The 16,554-nt window shown below is 38.3% G+C and overlaps 1 protein-coding gene across 5 annotated transcripts in view; it reads left to right on the forward strand.

Annotated features, from left to right (window-relative positions):
* The window catches only part of SCAPER (S-phase cyclin A associated protein in the ER), a 439,244-nt gene that overhangs the window by 68,436 nt on the left and 354,254 nt on the right, over positions 1–16,554 (forward strand). For all 5 annotated transcript variants that reach the window (XM_014780959.2, XM_087428755.1, XM_087428754.1 and 2 more), the window contains 2 exons: positions 9,214–9,314; positions 13,725–13,841. In XM_014780959.2, coding sequence (XP_014636445.1) covers positions 9,214–9,314; positions 13,725–13,841 — 218 coding nt within the window. The remainder of the gene's footprint in view (positions 1–9,213; positions 9,315–13,724; positions 13,842–16,554) is intronic.

A 16,554-nucleotide genomic window follows, 5' to 3' on the forward strand; every position in this document is an offset into this window, starting at 1 on the left:
AATACAAAAACAACAGTAACAGAAAATGAAAAAGAAAAATTTTAAAACAGTTATCATTTATTCTTGGGGTTAAATCTAATATAAGATGTGCAAGACCTCTACACAGAAAACTATAATACATTATTGAGAGACATTGAATAAGATATCTATGGAGATACATGTATCACTTCATGGACTAGAAAAGTCAACATTATAAAAGTGTCAGTTTTCTTCCAGTTGATTTTTAGAATCCATGCAGTTGCAATTAAAATTCCATTTTTTCCCCTGGGAAATTGACAAGCTGATTCTAAAATTTGTGTGGAAATGCAAAGGGCTGGAATTAGCCTAGACAATCTCGAGGTCAAAGATATAGTTGGAGGATTTATTTTGCTGGGTTTTAAGATTTATTTTAGAGCTACAGCAATGTAAGATAGTTTGGTATTGGTACAAGAATAGGTAAACAGATCAATATAACAGAGGAGAGTCTCCAGAAATAGACCCATGCTCTAAAAGATAGTGTTGGAGAGTATCTTCCTGACCTTGTGGTAGGGAAATATTGCTTAAAAATGGCATAAATATCAGTATCAGTCTTGAGGTAAAGGGTCCTAAGTTAGACTACCTTAACATTAGGAATTTCTGTTCATCAAAAGATTCCATTGCATTAGGAGAGTGAAAAGGCAAGTATATGTGTGAAACACATAATAACCAACTAAAGGCCCACATCCAAAAGATATAAAGAATTCCTACACATCAAAAAGAAAAAGACAGTTGACCCTTGATAAAAATGGGCAAGAGTCTTGAATAGGCACTTCACAGAAAGAGGATGACCAATAAGCATATGAAAAAGGACTGAAAATCATTAGTAATCAGAGAAATACATATTAAAACCAAAATGAAACCATTATACAATGAGAATGGCTCGGGTTAAAAACAAACAAAACCTCAAATGGACAAAACCAAGTGTAGGTGAGGTGTGGAGCAAGGAGAACTCACATATACTGCTGGTGGGAGTGGCAGCCACTTTGGAAAACAATTAGGTATCATGTACTAAAGTGGAACATATGCTTACCCTGTGACTCAGCAATTCTACTCTTGGGTTTATATTCAACAGAAATACCTACATATGTGCAGAGGACATGTACATGAATAACAGCATATAATTTGTAATATCCCAAATTTGGAAATCACCTAAATGTTCATCATCAGTAGATTGGATAAATAAATATTGGATAAACAAATATTAAAATAACTACATAAATATAAAAATTAATAAATGTTGATAGATTGGATAAATAAATATTCATGCAGTAGAATACTGTTCAGTAGTGACCTTGGATAATGACAATAAATGAATTGCAGGTCCACTCATCAATATGGATGAACCTAGTAAACAAATGTGCAGAAGAAGCCACAAAATAGTACATACTCTATGAGTGCATTTATATGAATTTCAAAATCAGATAAAATTAAACTATTAGAAGTCAAAGCAGTGGTTACCTTGGAGCAGGGATGGAGTAGTAATTGGTAAGGGACCCCAGGGAACTTTATTTTTCTTATTTTATTTTATTTTTAATATATTTTATTTTTTTTATTGAGGTAACGTTGGTTTATAACATTATATAATTTTTGGGTATACATCTTTATATTTCAATTTTTGTGTAGACTACATCATGTTCACCATGCATAGACTAATTACAGTCCATCACTATACACATGTGTCTAATTACCCCTTTCCCACTGGTAACCACCAATCCGATCTCTGTTTCTATGTATTTGTTTGTTGTTGTTTTTATCTTCTGTTTATTAGTGAGATCATACGGTATTTGACTTTATCCCTCTAACTTATTTCACTTAGCAGAATACCCTCAAGCTCTATCCATGTTGTCACAATCACCACATTTCATCCTTTTTTACGGCTGAGTAGTATTCCATTGTGTATGTATACCACATCTTCTTTATCCATTCATCCCCTGATGGGCACCTAGGTTGCTTCCAAGTCTTGGCTATTGTGAATAATGCTGCAGTGAACATAGAGGTGCATATATCTTTATGTATTCATGTGTTCATGTTCTTTGGATAAATACCCAGCAGTGGAATAGGTGGATTGTATGGTAGTTATATTCTTAATTTTTTGAGGAATCTCTATACTGTTTTCCATAGTGGCTGCACCAGTTTCCACTCCCACCAGCGGCGTATGAGAGTTCCCTTTTCTCCACATCCTCTCCAACACTTACTTCCTGTCTTGTTAATTATAGCCATTCTGACAGGCGTGAGGTGATATCTGATTGTAGTTTTGATTTGCATTTCCCTGATAATTAGTGATGTTGAACATCTTTTCATGTGCTTTGGAGAAATGTCTGTTCTTCGGAGAAATGTCTGTTCACATCTTTTGCCCATTTTTTTAATTGGGTTGTTAGTTTTTTGGTTGTTGAGATGTATGAGTTCTTTATATATTTTGGATATTACCCCCTTATCAGATATATGGTTTGCAAATATCTTCTCCCAATTGTTAGGTTGTCTTTGTTTTGTTGATGGTTTCCTTTGCTGTGCAGAAACTTTTTAGTTTGATGTTCCATTTGTTTATTGTTTTCTATTGTTTCCCTTGCCTGGTCAGACATGGTATGTGAAAATACGCTGCTAAGACCGATGTTGAAGAGCGTACTGCCTATGTTTTCTTCTAGAAGTTTTATCGTTTCAGGTCTTACATTAAAGTCTTTAATCTATTTTGAGTTGATTCTTGTGTATTGTGTAAGATAATGGTCTACTTTCATTCTTTTGCATGTGGCTGTCCAGTTTTCCCACCACCATTTATTGATGAGACTTTCCTTTCTCCATTGTATGTGCTTGGCTCACTTGTTGAAAATTAGCTCTCCTTGGATGTGTGGGTTTATTTCTGGGCTCTCAATTGTGTTCTGTTAATCTGTGTGTCTGTTTTTCTGCCAGTACCGTGCTCTTTTGATTACTATAGCTCTGTAGTATATTTTGAAATCAGGGATTGTGATACCTCCAGCTTTGTACTTTTTTCTCGGTATTCCTTTGGCTATTTGGGGTCTTTTGTTGTTCCATATAAATTTTAGGATTCTTTGTTCTATTTCTGTGAAAAACGTTGTTGGAACTTTGATAGGGATTGCATTGAACCTGTAGATTGCATTAGGAAGTGTGGACATTTTCACTATGTTAATTCTTCCAATCCAAAGCGTGGAATATCTTTCCATTTCTTTGTGTCTTCAGTTGCTTTCAGCAGTGCTTTATAGTTTTCCATGTACAGGTCTTGCACTTCTTTGGTTACGTTTATTCCCAAGGTATTTTATTCTTTTTGTTGCTATTGTGAATGGGTTTGTATTCTTAATTTCTCTTTCTGCTACTTCGTTGTTAGTGTATAGAAACGCAACTGATTTTTGTATGTTGATTTTTTATCCTGCAACTTTACCATATTCATTTATTATTTCTAAAAGTTTTTTGGTGGATTCTTCAGGGTTTTCTATATATAAAATCATCGTCATCTGCAAATAGTGAGCTTCACTTCTTCCTTCCAATTTGGATCCTTTTATTTCTCTTTATTGCCTGATTGCTCTGGCTGGGACTTCCAATACTATGTTAAATAAGAGTGGTGAAAGTGGGCATTCTTGTCTGCTTCCTGTTCTTAGAGGGATAGCTTTTAGTTTTTCTCCATTGAGAATGGTATTAGCTGTGTGTTTGTCATATGTGGCCTTTATTATATTGAGGTACTTTCCTTCTACCTCTTTTACTCAGAGTTTTTATCATAAATGGATGCTGTATCTTGTCAAATGCTTTCTCTACATCTACTGAGATGATTATGTGATTTTTATTCTTCATTTTGTTAATGTGGTGTATCACGTTGATTGATTTGTGGATGTTGAACCATCCCTGCATCCCTGGAATAAATCCCACTTGATCATGGTGTATGATCTTTTTAATGTATTGTTGTATTTGATTCGCCAGCATTTTGTTGAGTATTTTTGCATCTGTGTTCATCAGTGATATTGGCCTGTAATTTTCTTTTTTGTGTGTTGTCCTTATCTGGTTTTGGTATCAGGATAATGTTGGCTTCGTAGAATGAGTTAGGAAGCTTCCCCTCCTTTTCAGTTTTGTGGAAGAGGTTGAGAAGGATAGGTATGAGTTTGAGAAGGATAGGTATTAAGTCTTCTTTGAATGTTTGGCAGAATTCACCAGGGAAGCTGTCTGGTCCTGGACTTGTATTTCTTCAGAGTTTTTTTTTTTGTGAGGAAAATCAGCCCTGAGCTAACATCCATGCTAATCCTCCTCGTTTTTGGCTGAGGAAGACCGGTCCTGAGCTAACATCTATTGCCAATCCTCCTCGTTTTTTTTTTTTCCCCAAAGCCCCAGTAGATAGTTGTATGTCATAGTTGCACATCCTTCTAGTTGCTGTATGTGGCACGTGGCCTCAGCATGGCCGGAGAAGCGGTGCGTCGGTGCGTGCCCGGGATCTGAACCAGGGCTGCCAGCAGCGGAGCACACGCACTTAACTGCTAAGCCACGGGGCCAGCCCCAGAGGTTTTTGATTACTGTTGTGATCTCCTTACTGGTGATTGGTCTATTCAGATTATTTCTTCTTGATTCAGTTTTGGAAGGTTGTATGATTCTAAGAATTTATCCATTTCTTCTAGATTATCCAGTTTGTTGGCGTATAGCTTTTCGTAGTACTCTCTTATAATCTTTATTTCTGAGGTGTCCATTGTAATTTCTCCTCTTTCATTTCTGATTTTATTTGAACCTTCTCTCTTTTTTTCTTGGTGAGTCTAGCTAAAGCTTTGTCAATTTTATCTATCTTTTCGAAGAACCAGCTCTTAGTTTCATTGATTTTTTTTCAGTTGTTTTTTCAGTCTCTATTTCATTTATTTCTGCTCTGATTTTTATTTCCTTCCTTCTACTGATTTTGGGCTTTGTTTGTTCTTCTTTATTTAGTTCCTTTAGGTACACTGTTAGATTGTTTATCTCAGACTTTGCTTGTTTGTTGAGGTAGGCCTGTATTGCTATAAACTTCCCTCTTAGAACCACTTTTGCTGTATCCCATAAATTTTGACATCTGATTTTCATTTGTCTCCAGGTATTTTTTGATTTCTCCTTTGATTTCTTCATTGACCCAATCATTGTTCAGTAGCATTTTGTTTAATCTCTACATATTTGTGGCTTTTCTGATATTCTTCCTGTAGTTGATTTCTAGTTTCATACCGTTGTGGTCGGAAAAGATGCTTGGTATTATTTCAGTCTTCTTAAATTTATTGAGACTTGTTTTGTGGTCTAGTATCTGATCAGTCCTGGAGAATGTTCCATGTGCATTTGAAAAGAACGTGTATTCTGTGGTTGTTGGATGGAATGTTCTGTATATATCTACTAAGTCCTTCTAGTCTAATGTGTCATTTAAGCCAATATTTCTTTATTGATCTTCTGTTTGTATGATCTATCCATTGGTGTAAGTGGAATGTTAAAGTCCCCTCCTATTATTGTGTTACTGTCTATTTCTCCTTTTATGTCCGTGAATAATTGCTTTATATATTTAGGTGCTTCTGTGTTGGGTGCATAGATATTTACAAGTGTTATATCCTCTTGTTGGATTGTTCTCTTTATCATTATGTAGTGCCCTTCTTTGTCTCTTGTTACAGTTATTCTTTTAAAGTCTGTTTTGTCTGAGATAAGTATTGCTACCCCAGCTTTCTTTTCATTGCTATTTGCATGGAGTATCTTCTTCCATCCCTTTACGTTCAGTTTGTGAGTGTCTTTAGATCTGAAGTGTGTCTCTTCTATGCAGCATATATATGGGTCTTTTTTTTTTAATCCAATCGTCCACCCTATGCCTTTTGATTGGAGCATTTAGTCCATGGATATGTAAAGTAGCTGTTGATAAGAATTTACTTATTGCCATTTTGTTACTTTTTTTCTGGGTGTTTTAGTAGTTCTTCTCTGTTCCTTTCTTCTTCTCTTGCTCTTTTCCCTTGTGGTTTGATGGCTTTCTTTAGTATTACGTTTGCGTTCCTTTCTCTTAATTTTTTGTGTATTTATTATAGGTTTCTGGTTCGTGATTACCATGAGGTTCATATATAATAACCTATGTATATAGCAATCTGTATTAAGTTGATGGTCTCTTTGGTTTGACCTCTTGCTAAAAGCTCTACTCTTTTACTCCCCTCCTCCCACATTTTATGTTTTTGATATCCTATCTGATCTCTTTTTTTGTGCACGGTGTATCTATTACCCTCTTATCATGGAAATAGATAATTTTAGTACTTTTGTCTTTTGACCTTCATATTAGCTTCATAGGTGGTTGATCTACTACCTTTGGTGTGTATTTGCCTGTACCAATGATTTTATTGCTTTTTTTTTTTATAATTTTATTATTCCTATTTGTGGTCTTCTCTTTTCCACTTAAATAAACATTTTTTGGAAAGCTGGTTTATTGGTGATAAACTCCTTTAGTTTTTGCTTGTCTGGGAAACTCTTTATCTGTTCTTCCATTCTGAATGATAACCTTGCCAGGTAGAGTATTCTTGGCTGTAGGTTTTTTCCTTTCAGCACTTTAAATACATAATGCCACTCCCTTCTAGCCTGTAAGGTTTCTGCTGAGAAGTCAGCTGATAGCCTTATGGGGTTTCCTTTGTATATAACTTGTTGCCTTTCTCTTGCAGCTTTTAGGATTCTCTCTTTAATTCTTGACATTTTAATTATAATGTGTCTTGGTGTGGGCCTCTGGGTTTATCTTGTTTGGTGCTCTCTGTGCTTTCTGTACCTGGATATCTGTTTCCTTCTTTAGGTTAGGAAAGTTTTCAGCTATTATTTCTTCAAATAGATTCTCTGCCCCTTTGTCTCTCTCTTTTCTGGGACACTGATAATATGGACGTTAGTGTGCTTGCTGTTGTCCCAGAAGTCCCTTAGACTGTCCTCATTCTTTTTAATTCTTTTTTCTTTTCTCTGTTCAGCTTGGGTGATTTCCTCTAGTCTTTAGTCCAGCTTACTAATCTGTTCTTCTGTATCATCTGCTCTGCTATTGAGTCCTTCTAGTGAATTTTTCATTTCTAGTACTGTATTCTTCATTTCTGATTTGTTCTTTTTTATATTTTCCAGTTCTTTGTTAAAATTCTCACTGAATTCATCCATTCTTCTCCCAAGGTCAGTGAGCATCCTTATGACTTTTAGTTGGTACTGTTTGTCAGGTAGATTGTTTATCTTTGTTTCATTTAGTTCTTTGTCTGGGGTTTTGTCCTTTTCTCTTACTTGGATTGTATTCCTTTGTCTCCTCATTTGTCCCTTTCTCTGTGCTTATATCTACGTAGTAAGTAGCTCAGCTACATCTCCTGATCTTGGGGAGGTGGCCTTATGTAAGAGATGCCTTTTGAGGCCCAGCAATGTACTTCCTTCTCGTCACCAGTTCCAGATGTTCCAGGAGTGTCCCCTCTGTGGCCTACGTGTTTCCTTCTGTTGTGGCAGGGTTGCTCTTGCTGCAGGTGCCCGGGGAGGCTTGGCTGTCCCCCTGGCTGGCTGGTTGTAATGCTCAGCTGAGCATGGCTTCCATGGACCCTTCAGTCCCTTTATTGGGTGTGGGGAGCCCTGGCACAGTTGGCTGCAAGGTCTAATAGCACATTCCTGTTGCAGTATTTCTGTTAAGTGGGTAGGCTCCCAGTGTGGCTGGTTGTTAGACTCAGGGGCTTATAATTTTTTTAGGCCTCTGGCCTGAAAGGCTATCATTAGCTCTCTCAGAATTGTAGCTGAGTGGGGCCAGCCCCAGGCATGGGAGCACCCAGTTGTTTCAGGCTTTGGAAGGTGGGGCTGATCCCCTATGTGGCTCTTTCAGAAGCACAGGTCTACCACAGCTGACAAGCCCCACCACCTGCAGCACCACACACCCTGTCAACACAGTCCTACCTCATGCGCGTGTGCTGACCCACTGAAGTGGACTCAGTCGCCCCACTGCAGAGGCCCCACACGCTCCACCAACGCAGGCTCTCTTGCATGCCCTGGCCTGCAGAAGCCGACCCATTCACCCAGCTTCAGAGGTTCCTGGCACCCTGCCTATACGAGCCCACCAGTTGCCCGAGCGCTTGCTGTTGGGTGGGGCCAGTCCCTAGGGCGGGCTGCCTGCCCTGGCTGAGCTGGATTAAAGCGTTGCTCTAGTGGGTGGGGCAGACCCCTCACCTAACAGGTTAGGGGAAGAACTCCAATGGTGTCTGCTGGCATCTGTGTCCACAGGCCTTTACTAGGTCACAGTAATGGCTGCTGTGAATGTCTCAGTCTCTGGGGAAGTCTCACCTCTCACTGAGATGCACCAAGAGCCTATCAGGTGAGTCCCTTTTCACCAAAGGACTATTTATCTTTCTTTCTGTTGATTTTAGGTTGCTTTCCGAAACAAGTGAATTTGTGTGTGGGCCCTTTAAGAGCAGGCTTTTTTTTCCCTTCTGTCTAGTAGCTTTTTTGGGAATATTCCCTGTTCTAGTGAATAGCCAGGAAAGGAAGATATTATGACACTTGTCTTGGTTGTGCTGATTCCAAAAGCTGCTTATTGTGGTGATGCTCTGCTGCTCAGATCCCCCACTCCTCCAGGGAAGGCTTCTTACCTTAACGTTGCTCTCGGCCAGCCCTGAAGAGCCGAGGCTTGAAGGTGCCTTTCTTCTCTCCAGAAAGGAATTTCTGCCTCTTTCGCCTCAGTCAGCACTGTCCCTTGTTGTGGGTTTTTGTTTTTAATCCAGTTTTCAGTTCTCTCTCGGGTGATAGTTCCAAGTGTAGTTGTAAATTTGTTGTGTCCATGGGAGGAGCTGAGTTCAGAGTCCGCCTATGCCGCCATCTTGACACCAACCTCACCAGGGAACTTTAGAGACTGGCATTGTTATATTTTTTGTCCTGGATGGTGGTTGCATGGATCTTTGCTTTGAAATAATTTATCTGTACATTTATGTTCTGTGCGCTTTTCTGTTTATTAAACTTCACAATAAAAATTAAGAGAATGGTCATTTGGGGAGGTCTTGAGAAGGAATATCAATACCATCTCTTGGTCTTTGGACTCGCAGCTTCACTAATTTCTTACCAAATAGTGAGAATGAAAACAAAACAAAACCCAAAAAACTAGATAGTAGATATTGCTGCTTCCTCAATGAGGAGTGTAATGTAAATATTATTAATTCATAAGTCTTTCACTCTAAAGGTTTTCTTGAAACTTTTTAGTCTCAGAATGGAATTTAGTGTTTGTTTTTTGTTTTGAATTAGGAGGTGCTAATGATGCTGGATAACTATGTAAGAGATTTCAAAGCATTGATTGACTGGATTCAACTTCAGGAAAAGCTAGAGAAGACAGATGCTCAAAGCAGGTAATGAACTCTGGTCTTTATATTTTTAGCAACCAGCAGTTTCAAAAGCAGTCATTGAAATTGATAATGAACTTGACTTCAGCTTAACTTGAAACCTGTAAAAATCTAAAAGTTGAGAGCTGCATTTCTCATTCAGTTCGGTAACAAATATCTATTTCCTTCTGGTGCAAGGCACTTTTATCCAGTACAAGAATTTAATTGTTGAATATGATACATTTACTACTCTCTTGAATTTATATTTTGTGTATAGTTTGTATATGTATTATTAAAAAAAACTATTATAGGTGTTCAGAGAAGGACATGGTCATTTTTCTTTTGGGGGTAGATCAGGAAAGATTTCATGGAGGATGCAGAAGTGTTTAAAGGATATGATGGATTTTAACAAGTGGTTGGCCCTTCATATGAAGGGAGTAAATGAAGACAGCTGTGGAAGTACAGAGCATGTGTGAAGTGAAAGTAATGTAGGGAAAGGTATGGAATTTCCTCTTAATGTGGTAGGCAGTGAGGAAAATTGATGATTTTTGGTTAGGAGAATAATGAGAGATCAAAGCTACTTTAGAAACTTTCATTTGGAATCGGCACACAACATCTTAGTGCTTACATGCCAGGCTCTGGGACTATTGTGGTGAAGAAAACAGATGCAGTCCCTGCCCTCATGAAGTGTACAGTACATTCACAAGACTGATGGTAAATACTTATCTATGTACAATGTGTCATCAAAAAGAAATACAGTGTACTTTGGGAGTATAAGAAAAGGCACCATCAACCAGTTTGCTGAGTCCAGGAAGGCTTCCTTGAGGAGGTTATATTTAAGTGAGATAGAAGTATCAAGTAGGAGTTAGCTTGACAAAGAGAAGAAAAGAGTAATCTCAGGATATGTGATATCCTGGAGGTGGAAGAGAGCACAGTGTAGTCAGGGAATTTAGAGTTTAGCAGGGCTGGAGTGAAGAAAACAAGGGGAAAAGTAGCATGAAATGAACCTATAGCGAGGTGGGCTGGGACCAGATTAGGTAGGGCTCTGTATACCTGATAAAAACTTTAGACTTTATTTTGAACGATAAAAAGTTTGTAAGTAAGAAAGTGACAAATCAGACTTGTGTTTTTAAAAGATCTTTCTGGCTTCAGTGTGGGAAGGTTGAGGTGCAGCAGTATAGTTGTAGATGATGGCTACTCAGACTAGAGTAGTGGCAGTAGGGTGAGTTGAGAGAGATTCTAGAGATACATAATCAACTGGATTTAGTATTATTTTGGTTATGTTCAAAGGCGAAAGAACAATTTATTATTTAATTTAGATTTATTAGTGAAACCTAAGCCCTTGTAAACTGGGCCAAGTCACATGGAGCTACAGTAATGCCTTTTTCCTTTTACCCAGAGAAGACAGGACTGGGCTGCCTCTTTCCCTTGGATTTAACCTTGGTTCTATCTCAGTAAGTGGAACCATCCAGTAGAGAAGGCATCCTTGGTCCCATCCTAATGCATCAGCCCCATGGGAGAACCAGGAGAGTGAAGGAATCCCAGGAGACAAATCCAGGAAGGCTTGGTCTCCAGGAAACCAAATCCAGGGAAACCATGATATGTTGATTCTTTTAACATTTTTGTTCCTAACAATGAAAATTTCTGATGTGATTTTATGGTGCCTGCTTTACCCACAGTCCCTGGATAGATCAGGCCTAGTTATCTTTGTTTGTACCAAGCAATTTCACCCTTACCCACTGATAATAGGTGATTGGATCTGTGGGGTACATTCCTTCACTGGGTTGAACCAAGTTAAGAGATCATCATGCTGATTTAGGATTGTTGGCTATATTGCCCTAGTGAAGATAAGTAGAGGAAAGCAGATTCAAGGAAAATGGAGTAGATGTCCAGAGAGAAGCAGAGATGAGAGAAATCATGTGGTCTTTGAGAGCTGGAGAGTGTTGCTTTAAAGCCTGTCTCTTCCAGGTCTAATCCTCATGAGCCCTGCTTCTTTTTCCCCCACCTTGGATGTCCTTGACCATGTACAGTTTATGTCCTTACAATAATCTCTATTACTTTCCTTTTTTATTTAACTTGAGTTTCTGTTTTTTGTAGCCAAAAAGGGTCTGTAGTGTAACCATCAATGCATTAAAAAAGCTAACTAGATTTTTTTTTCTTCCTTGCAAACTCCTTGCAAACCTTGCAAACTTCCTCAGACTTGTTGAGGATTATATTGAGAAAGAGTCAGAGGCCAAGTCCAAGCTTAACAGCCATCCCTGTCCTGGCATCATGGTTCAAAAATATACCTGAGGCGTCTCGTCTTACCTTAACCACTTATCAGCATTTCTCCTCTTTGCTTCTTGAGGCAGCTCCTAGAGATAGAAAGGAACTTTAAATTCCCTGTAGATGGCATTATCCATCTTACATTCCTGAAATCATGCCTCAAAATTCATTTCACCTAGATTTAAGATTTAAATGTAAAAACTGAAATTCTACATATTTAGAGAAGAAAATTTAGATCAATACTTATATATTTTTATTGTGAGTAAGGGCTTTGTAAGACAAAGGCAGAAATCACAAAGGAAAATATTGATAGGCTTGACTAAATGGTGAGGAAGTATGCCTTTCTGCATCAAAAAATAAAAATTAAGGATTGGCCCGGTGGCATAGTGGTTAAGTTCACGTGCTCCGCTTTGGCGGCCCAGGGTTCACGGGTTCAGATCCTGGGCACAGACCTACACACCACTCATCAAAACCATCCTGTGATGGCATCCCATATTCAAAATAGAGGAAGATTGGCACAGCTGTTAGCTCAGGGACAATCTTCCTCAAGCAAAAAGAGGAAGATTTGCAACAAATGTTAGCTCAGGGCCAGTCTTCCTCAACAAAAAAAAATAAATAAAAATTTTAAAAAGTAAAAATTAAATTAAAAGTGAAATAGTTACATCATCCATGCCAAAGGATTTGTAGCCATAATAGTAATTATAATAGTAGTAGTAGTGTAAACGATTTCATATCAATTAGAAAATGATGCAAATCCCAGTGGAAAAAAATGGGCAAAAGATACCAGTGTGCAAATCCCGAAAGAAGAAATTCAAAAGGCTGGTAAAAAAGTTCAGCCTCACTACTAGTGATAATAAACATTTATAATTTAAAAAACAAAAATACAATTATTTGCCAATGAAATTTTTTTTTAAATTAAACACCTTCATTGAAATTCTTTTAGGAAAAAGAACTCATCATAAGACTGAAGCTCTAGCACAGGCATCAGCAACCTTTTTCTGTAAAGTACCAGAGAGTAAATATTTTAAACTTTGCAGGCATGCTGTCTCCATGAGCCAATGACATTTTTAAAACAAGATACCAACTGTCTGCAAGGTTCAAGGGAAATGAGCACTTTTCATCTGGTGGAAGTATAGTCATGTGCTGCATAACGACATTTTGGTCAATGGTGGACTGCATATATGATGGTGGTCCTATATGATTAGTAACATATAGCCTAGGTGTGTAGTTAGGCTACACCATGTAGGTTTGTGTAAGTACAGTCTATGATGTTCATACAATGGAGAAATTGCCTAACAATGCATTTCTTAGAATGTGTCCCTGTCAAGTGACACTTGACTGTGTAATTTATTATAACCCTTTGAAAGGTGATTTGGCAATAAGTTGTCAAAAGCTTTAGACTTTATTTTAATAACCTTTTATTGCAGTTTTCTTGTTTTCTAACCATAAATTGTTAGAGAAATTGTTTTCTCTTTAATGAGAGAAAAAAATCACAATCACTAGATTGAACGGAGGGTAAGAGACAAGGAGATTCTGGGGAGTTATGGAGGTCTGTCTGAGGGCATAGGAGTCGAGAAGACATTACTTGAGAAAAACATTTTAGTACAGGTTGTGCATCCTGTCAAGTGATTGGTTGTGGGGCCAGTGAAGGAGGAGTAGTAGTTAGCTTTCCCAACAAAGAGCGATGAAATGTTTATGCTCCCACTCTCATGGGTGATTAAGAGGTAGAGGAAGGAGACTTCATATTGTCCTGTGTGTTCTTCACCTAACCCTTATCACTGTCTTTCTGTCTTGATCCCTGTTCTAGACACTTAGTTCTCCATGTTGTCGCACACAAGTAGCCTTAACTGATACCATTGCCTTTTTAATGTGTTTTTAGCTGGCTGTGTGGAGGCTTTTAAAACATAAGCAGTATATCTCATGTCTTTGTAACCCAATGGCTGTTTTTAGATAAGTAGGGTTGTGTTGCTATGCTACAGTGGGTGGAAAATCTGGGACCATACATCATCTGTGATTGCTTACTGGTAATATGGTAACTTTCTGGTAAACAGTGCTCCAGAGAAAGATTGTGAGGTGGTTATGTTATTACCCACTAACAACCAAGAGAAAAGATCAGGATTTTAACCCCCTTTTCTCTGTTAATTTAATCCACCATATGTCTTGAATTGGCAGACCAACTTCGCTGGCGTGGGAAGTAAAGAAGATGTCTCCAGGACGTCATGTGATTCCAAGTCCATCAACAGATAGAATAAATGTAACATCAAATGCTCGAAGAAGCTTAAATTTTGGGTGAGATGAACTCAAAAAAGCCTACTAAGGCTTGCATTACAGTAAATTATTTTCTGTGGATAATATACTTATAGTATTGTAAAATTGATATTCTGCTATAGAAATATCCATGTATAGATTTGTGTATATGTTTGAAATTGTTTGAATAAAAAGTTAAAAAAGGGGGCTGGCCCAGTGGCATAGTGGTTAAGTTCGTGCGCTCTGCTTTGGCCGTCTGGGGTTCACAGGTTCAGATCCCAGGTGTGGACCTACGCACTGCTTGTCAAGCCACGCTGCGGTGGCAGCCCACATACAAAATGGAGGAAGATGGGCATGGGTGTTAGCTCATGGCTAATATTCCTCAGCAAAAAGAGGAGGATTAACAATGGATGTTAGCTCAGAGCTAGTCTTCCTCCCCTAAAAAAACAAAAGAGGAAGATTGGCAACAGATGTTAGCTCAGGGTCAAGCTTCCTCACCAAAAAAAAAAAAAAAAAGTTAAAAAAAGTCCAGGAGAGTAGAGTTTAACTTTTAGGAAATGTAATATGTTCAAACATACTTAGGATCCAGAAATTAAAACCCATAAACATATTTCATGCTAAATGATTCATAACATGAACTGGCAATTCCTTTCACAGCAGTAGATCTAAATATATATCATAAACTGTGTTATTGTCATGCAGATTACATTTTTATACATTATAATCCCATCAATACATTATTTATTTATTTATTTTTGTGTGTGAGGAAGATCAGCCGTGATCTAACATCCATGCCAATCCTCCTCTTTTTGCTGAGGAAGACCGGCTCTGAGCTAACATGTATTGCCAATCCTCCTCCTTTTTTTTCCCCAGAGCCCCAGTAGATAGTTGCATGTCATAGTTGCACATCCTTCTAGTTGCTGTATGTGAGATGCCGCCTCAGCGTGGCCAGAGAAGTGGTGCATCGGTGTGCACCTGGGATCCGAACCGGGGCCGCCAGCAGCTGAGCACGTGCACTTAACCACTAAGCCACGGGGCCGGCCCCCCCATCAGTACAATTTTATAATTATTGTTTTATGTAGTTGTCTTTTAAATCAGATAGGAGAAGAAAAGAGTTATAAAGAAAAATACACTTATATTATCTTTTGTATTTACCTATGTAATTGCTTTTTACTGGTACTCTTTATTTCTTCATGTGGATTCCAGTTACTGCCTAGTGTCCTTTCATTTCGGCCTGAAGGACTCCTTTTAGTATGTCTTGTTGGGCAGGCCTGCTAGTGACAGTTTTTCTCAGTTTTTGTTTATCTGAGAATATCATAGTTTATCCTTCAGTTTTTGAAGGATAGTTTTGCAGTGCATAGAATTCTGGGTTGAAAGTCTTTTTCTTTCAGCACTTTGAGTATGTCCTCTCACTGCCTTCTGTCTTCTGTGGTTTCTGATGAGAAATAAGCTGTTACTCTTATTGAAGATTCTTTTATGAGATGCCTCACAGAATTTTCTCTTGCTGCTTTCAAGATTCTCTCTTTCTCTTTGGCTTTTGATAGCTTGACTATGATGTATCTATGTGTGAATCTCTGAGTTTATCCTCCTTTGAATTTGTTGAGCCTTTTGGATGTATAGAAGAATGTTTTTCATCATATTTGGAAAGTTTTTTCCATTATTTCTGCAAATATTCCTTCTGTTCCTTTCTCTCTGTCTTCTCCACTATACCTCTGTTGGTACTCGTTATGGTGTTCCACAGGTCTTTGAGGCTCTGTTCATTTTTCTGCATTCTTTTTTCTTTCTGTTTCTCAGATTAGCTAATCTCAATTGACTTCTCTTCAAGTTTGCTGATTCTTTATTTTGGTTGCTCGAATCTGCTGTTGAGCCCCTCTGGTGAATTTTTCATTTCAGTTATTGTACTTTTCAACTCTAGAACGTTTATGTAGTTCTTTTTTATATTTGCTTTCTCTTTATTGATATTCTGTACCTGGTGAAACATTGTTCTAATACCTTAGTTTTTTAGACATGGTTTCTTTTTGTTCTTTGATATTCTTTGAGCATAATTATAATAGCTGTTTTAAAGTCTTTGTCTAGTAAGTCCAATGTCTGGGCTTCTTGAGGACAGTTTCAGTTACTGTTCTTTTTGTGTGTGAATGGGCCATACTTTCCTGTTTATTTGCGTGTCTTGTAATTTTTTGTTGAAAACTAGTTATTTTAAGTAATGTGGCAGCTCTGGAAATCAGATTGCTACCCTCTCCAGGATTTGTTATGGCTGTTTGGGGTGTTATTGTTGTTACTGTATGTTTAGTGACCTTCTTAAACTAGTTTTCTGAAGTCTCTGTTCTTTGTCTTGTGGAGCCACGAAAATCTCTGCTCAGTTATCTTAGTCGTCAACTAATGATTTTTTTTTTTTAATAATTTTATTTATTTATTTATTTTTCCCCCCAAAGCCCCAGTAGATAGTTGTATGTCATAGTTGCACATCCTTCTAGTTGCTGTATGTGGGACGCGGCCTCAGCATGGCCGGAGAAGCAGTGCGTCGGTGCGTGCCCAGGATCCGAACCCAGGCTGCCAGCAGTGGAGTGCACGCACTTAACCGCTAAGCCACGGGGCCGGCCCTGTCAACTAATGATTTGACAGTGCTCTGGCAGTTTACTGTTCTGCCTTTACTGTTGTTTCCTGCTTCCTCAGAGCCTCAGGGTCAATTAGAGGTGAGAGATTAGGGCCTTCTCAGATCTTTGCTGGGCGTGCACACAACCCTGTGCATGTGTAT

Source organism: Ceratotherium simum, chromosome 3, assembly GCF_057802395.1.
Source record: "Ceratotherium simum simum isolate JZ-2026a chromosome 3, ASM5780239v1, whole genome shotgun sequence".
Classification (NCBI taxonomy): domain Eukaryota; kingdom Metazoa; phylum Chordata; class Mammalia; order Perissodactyla; family Rhinocerotidae; genus Ceratotherium; species Ceratotherium simum.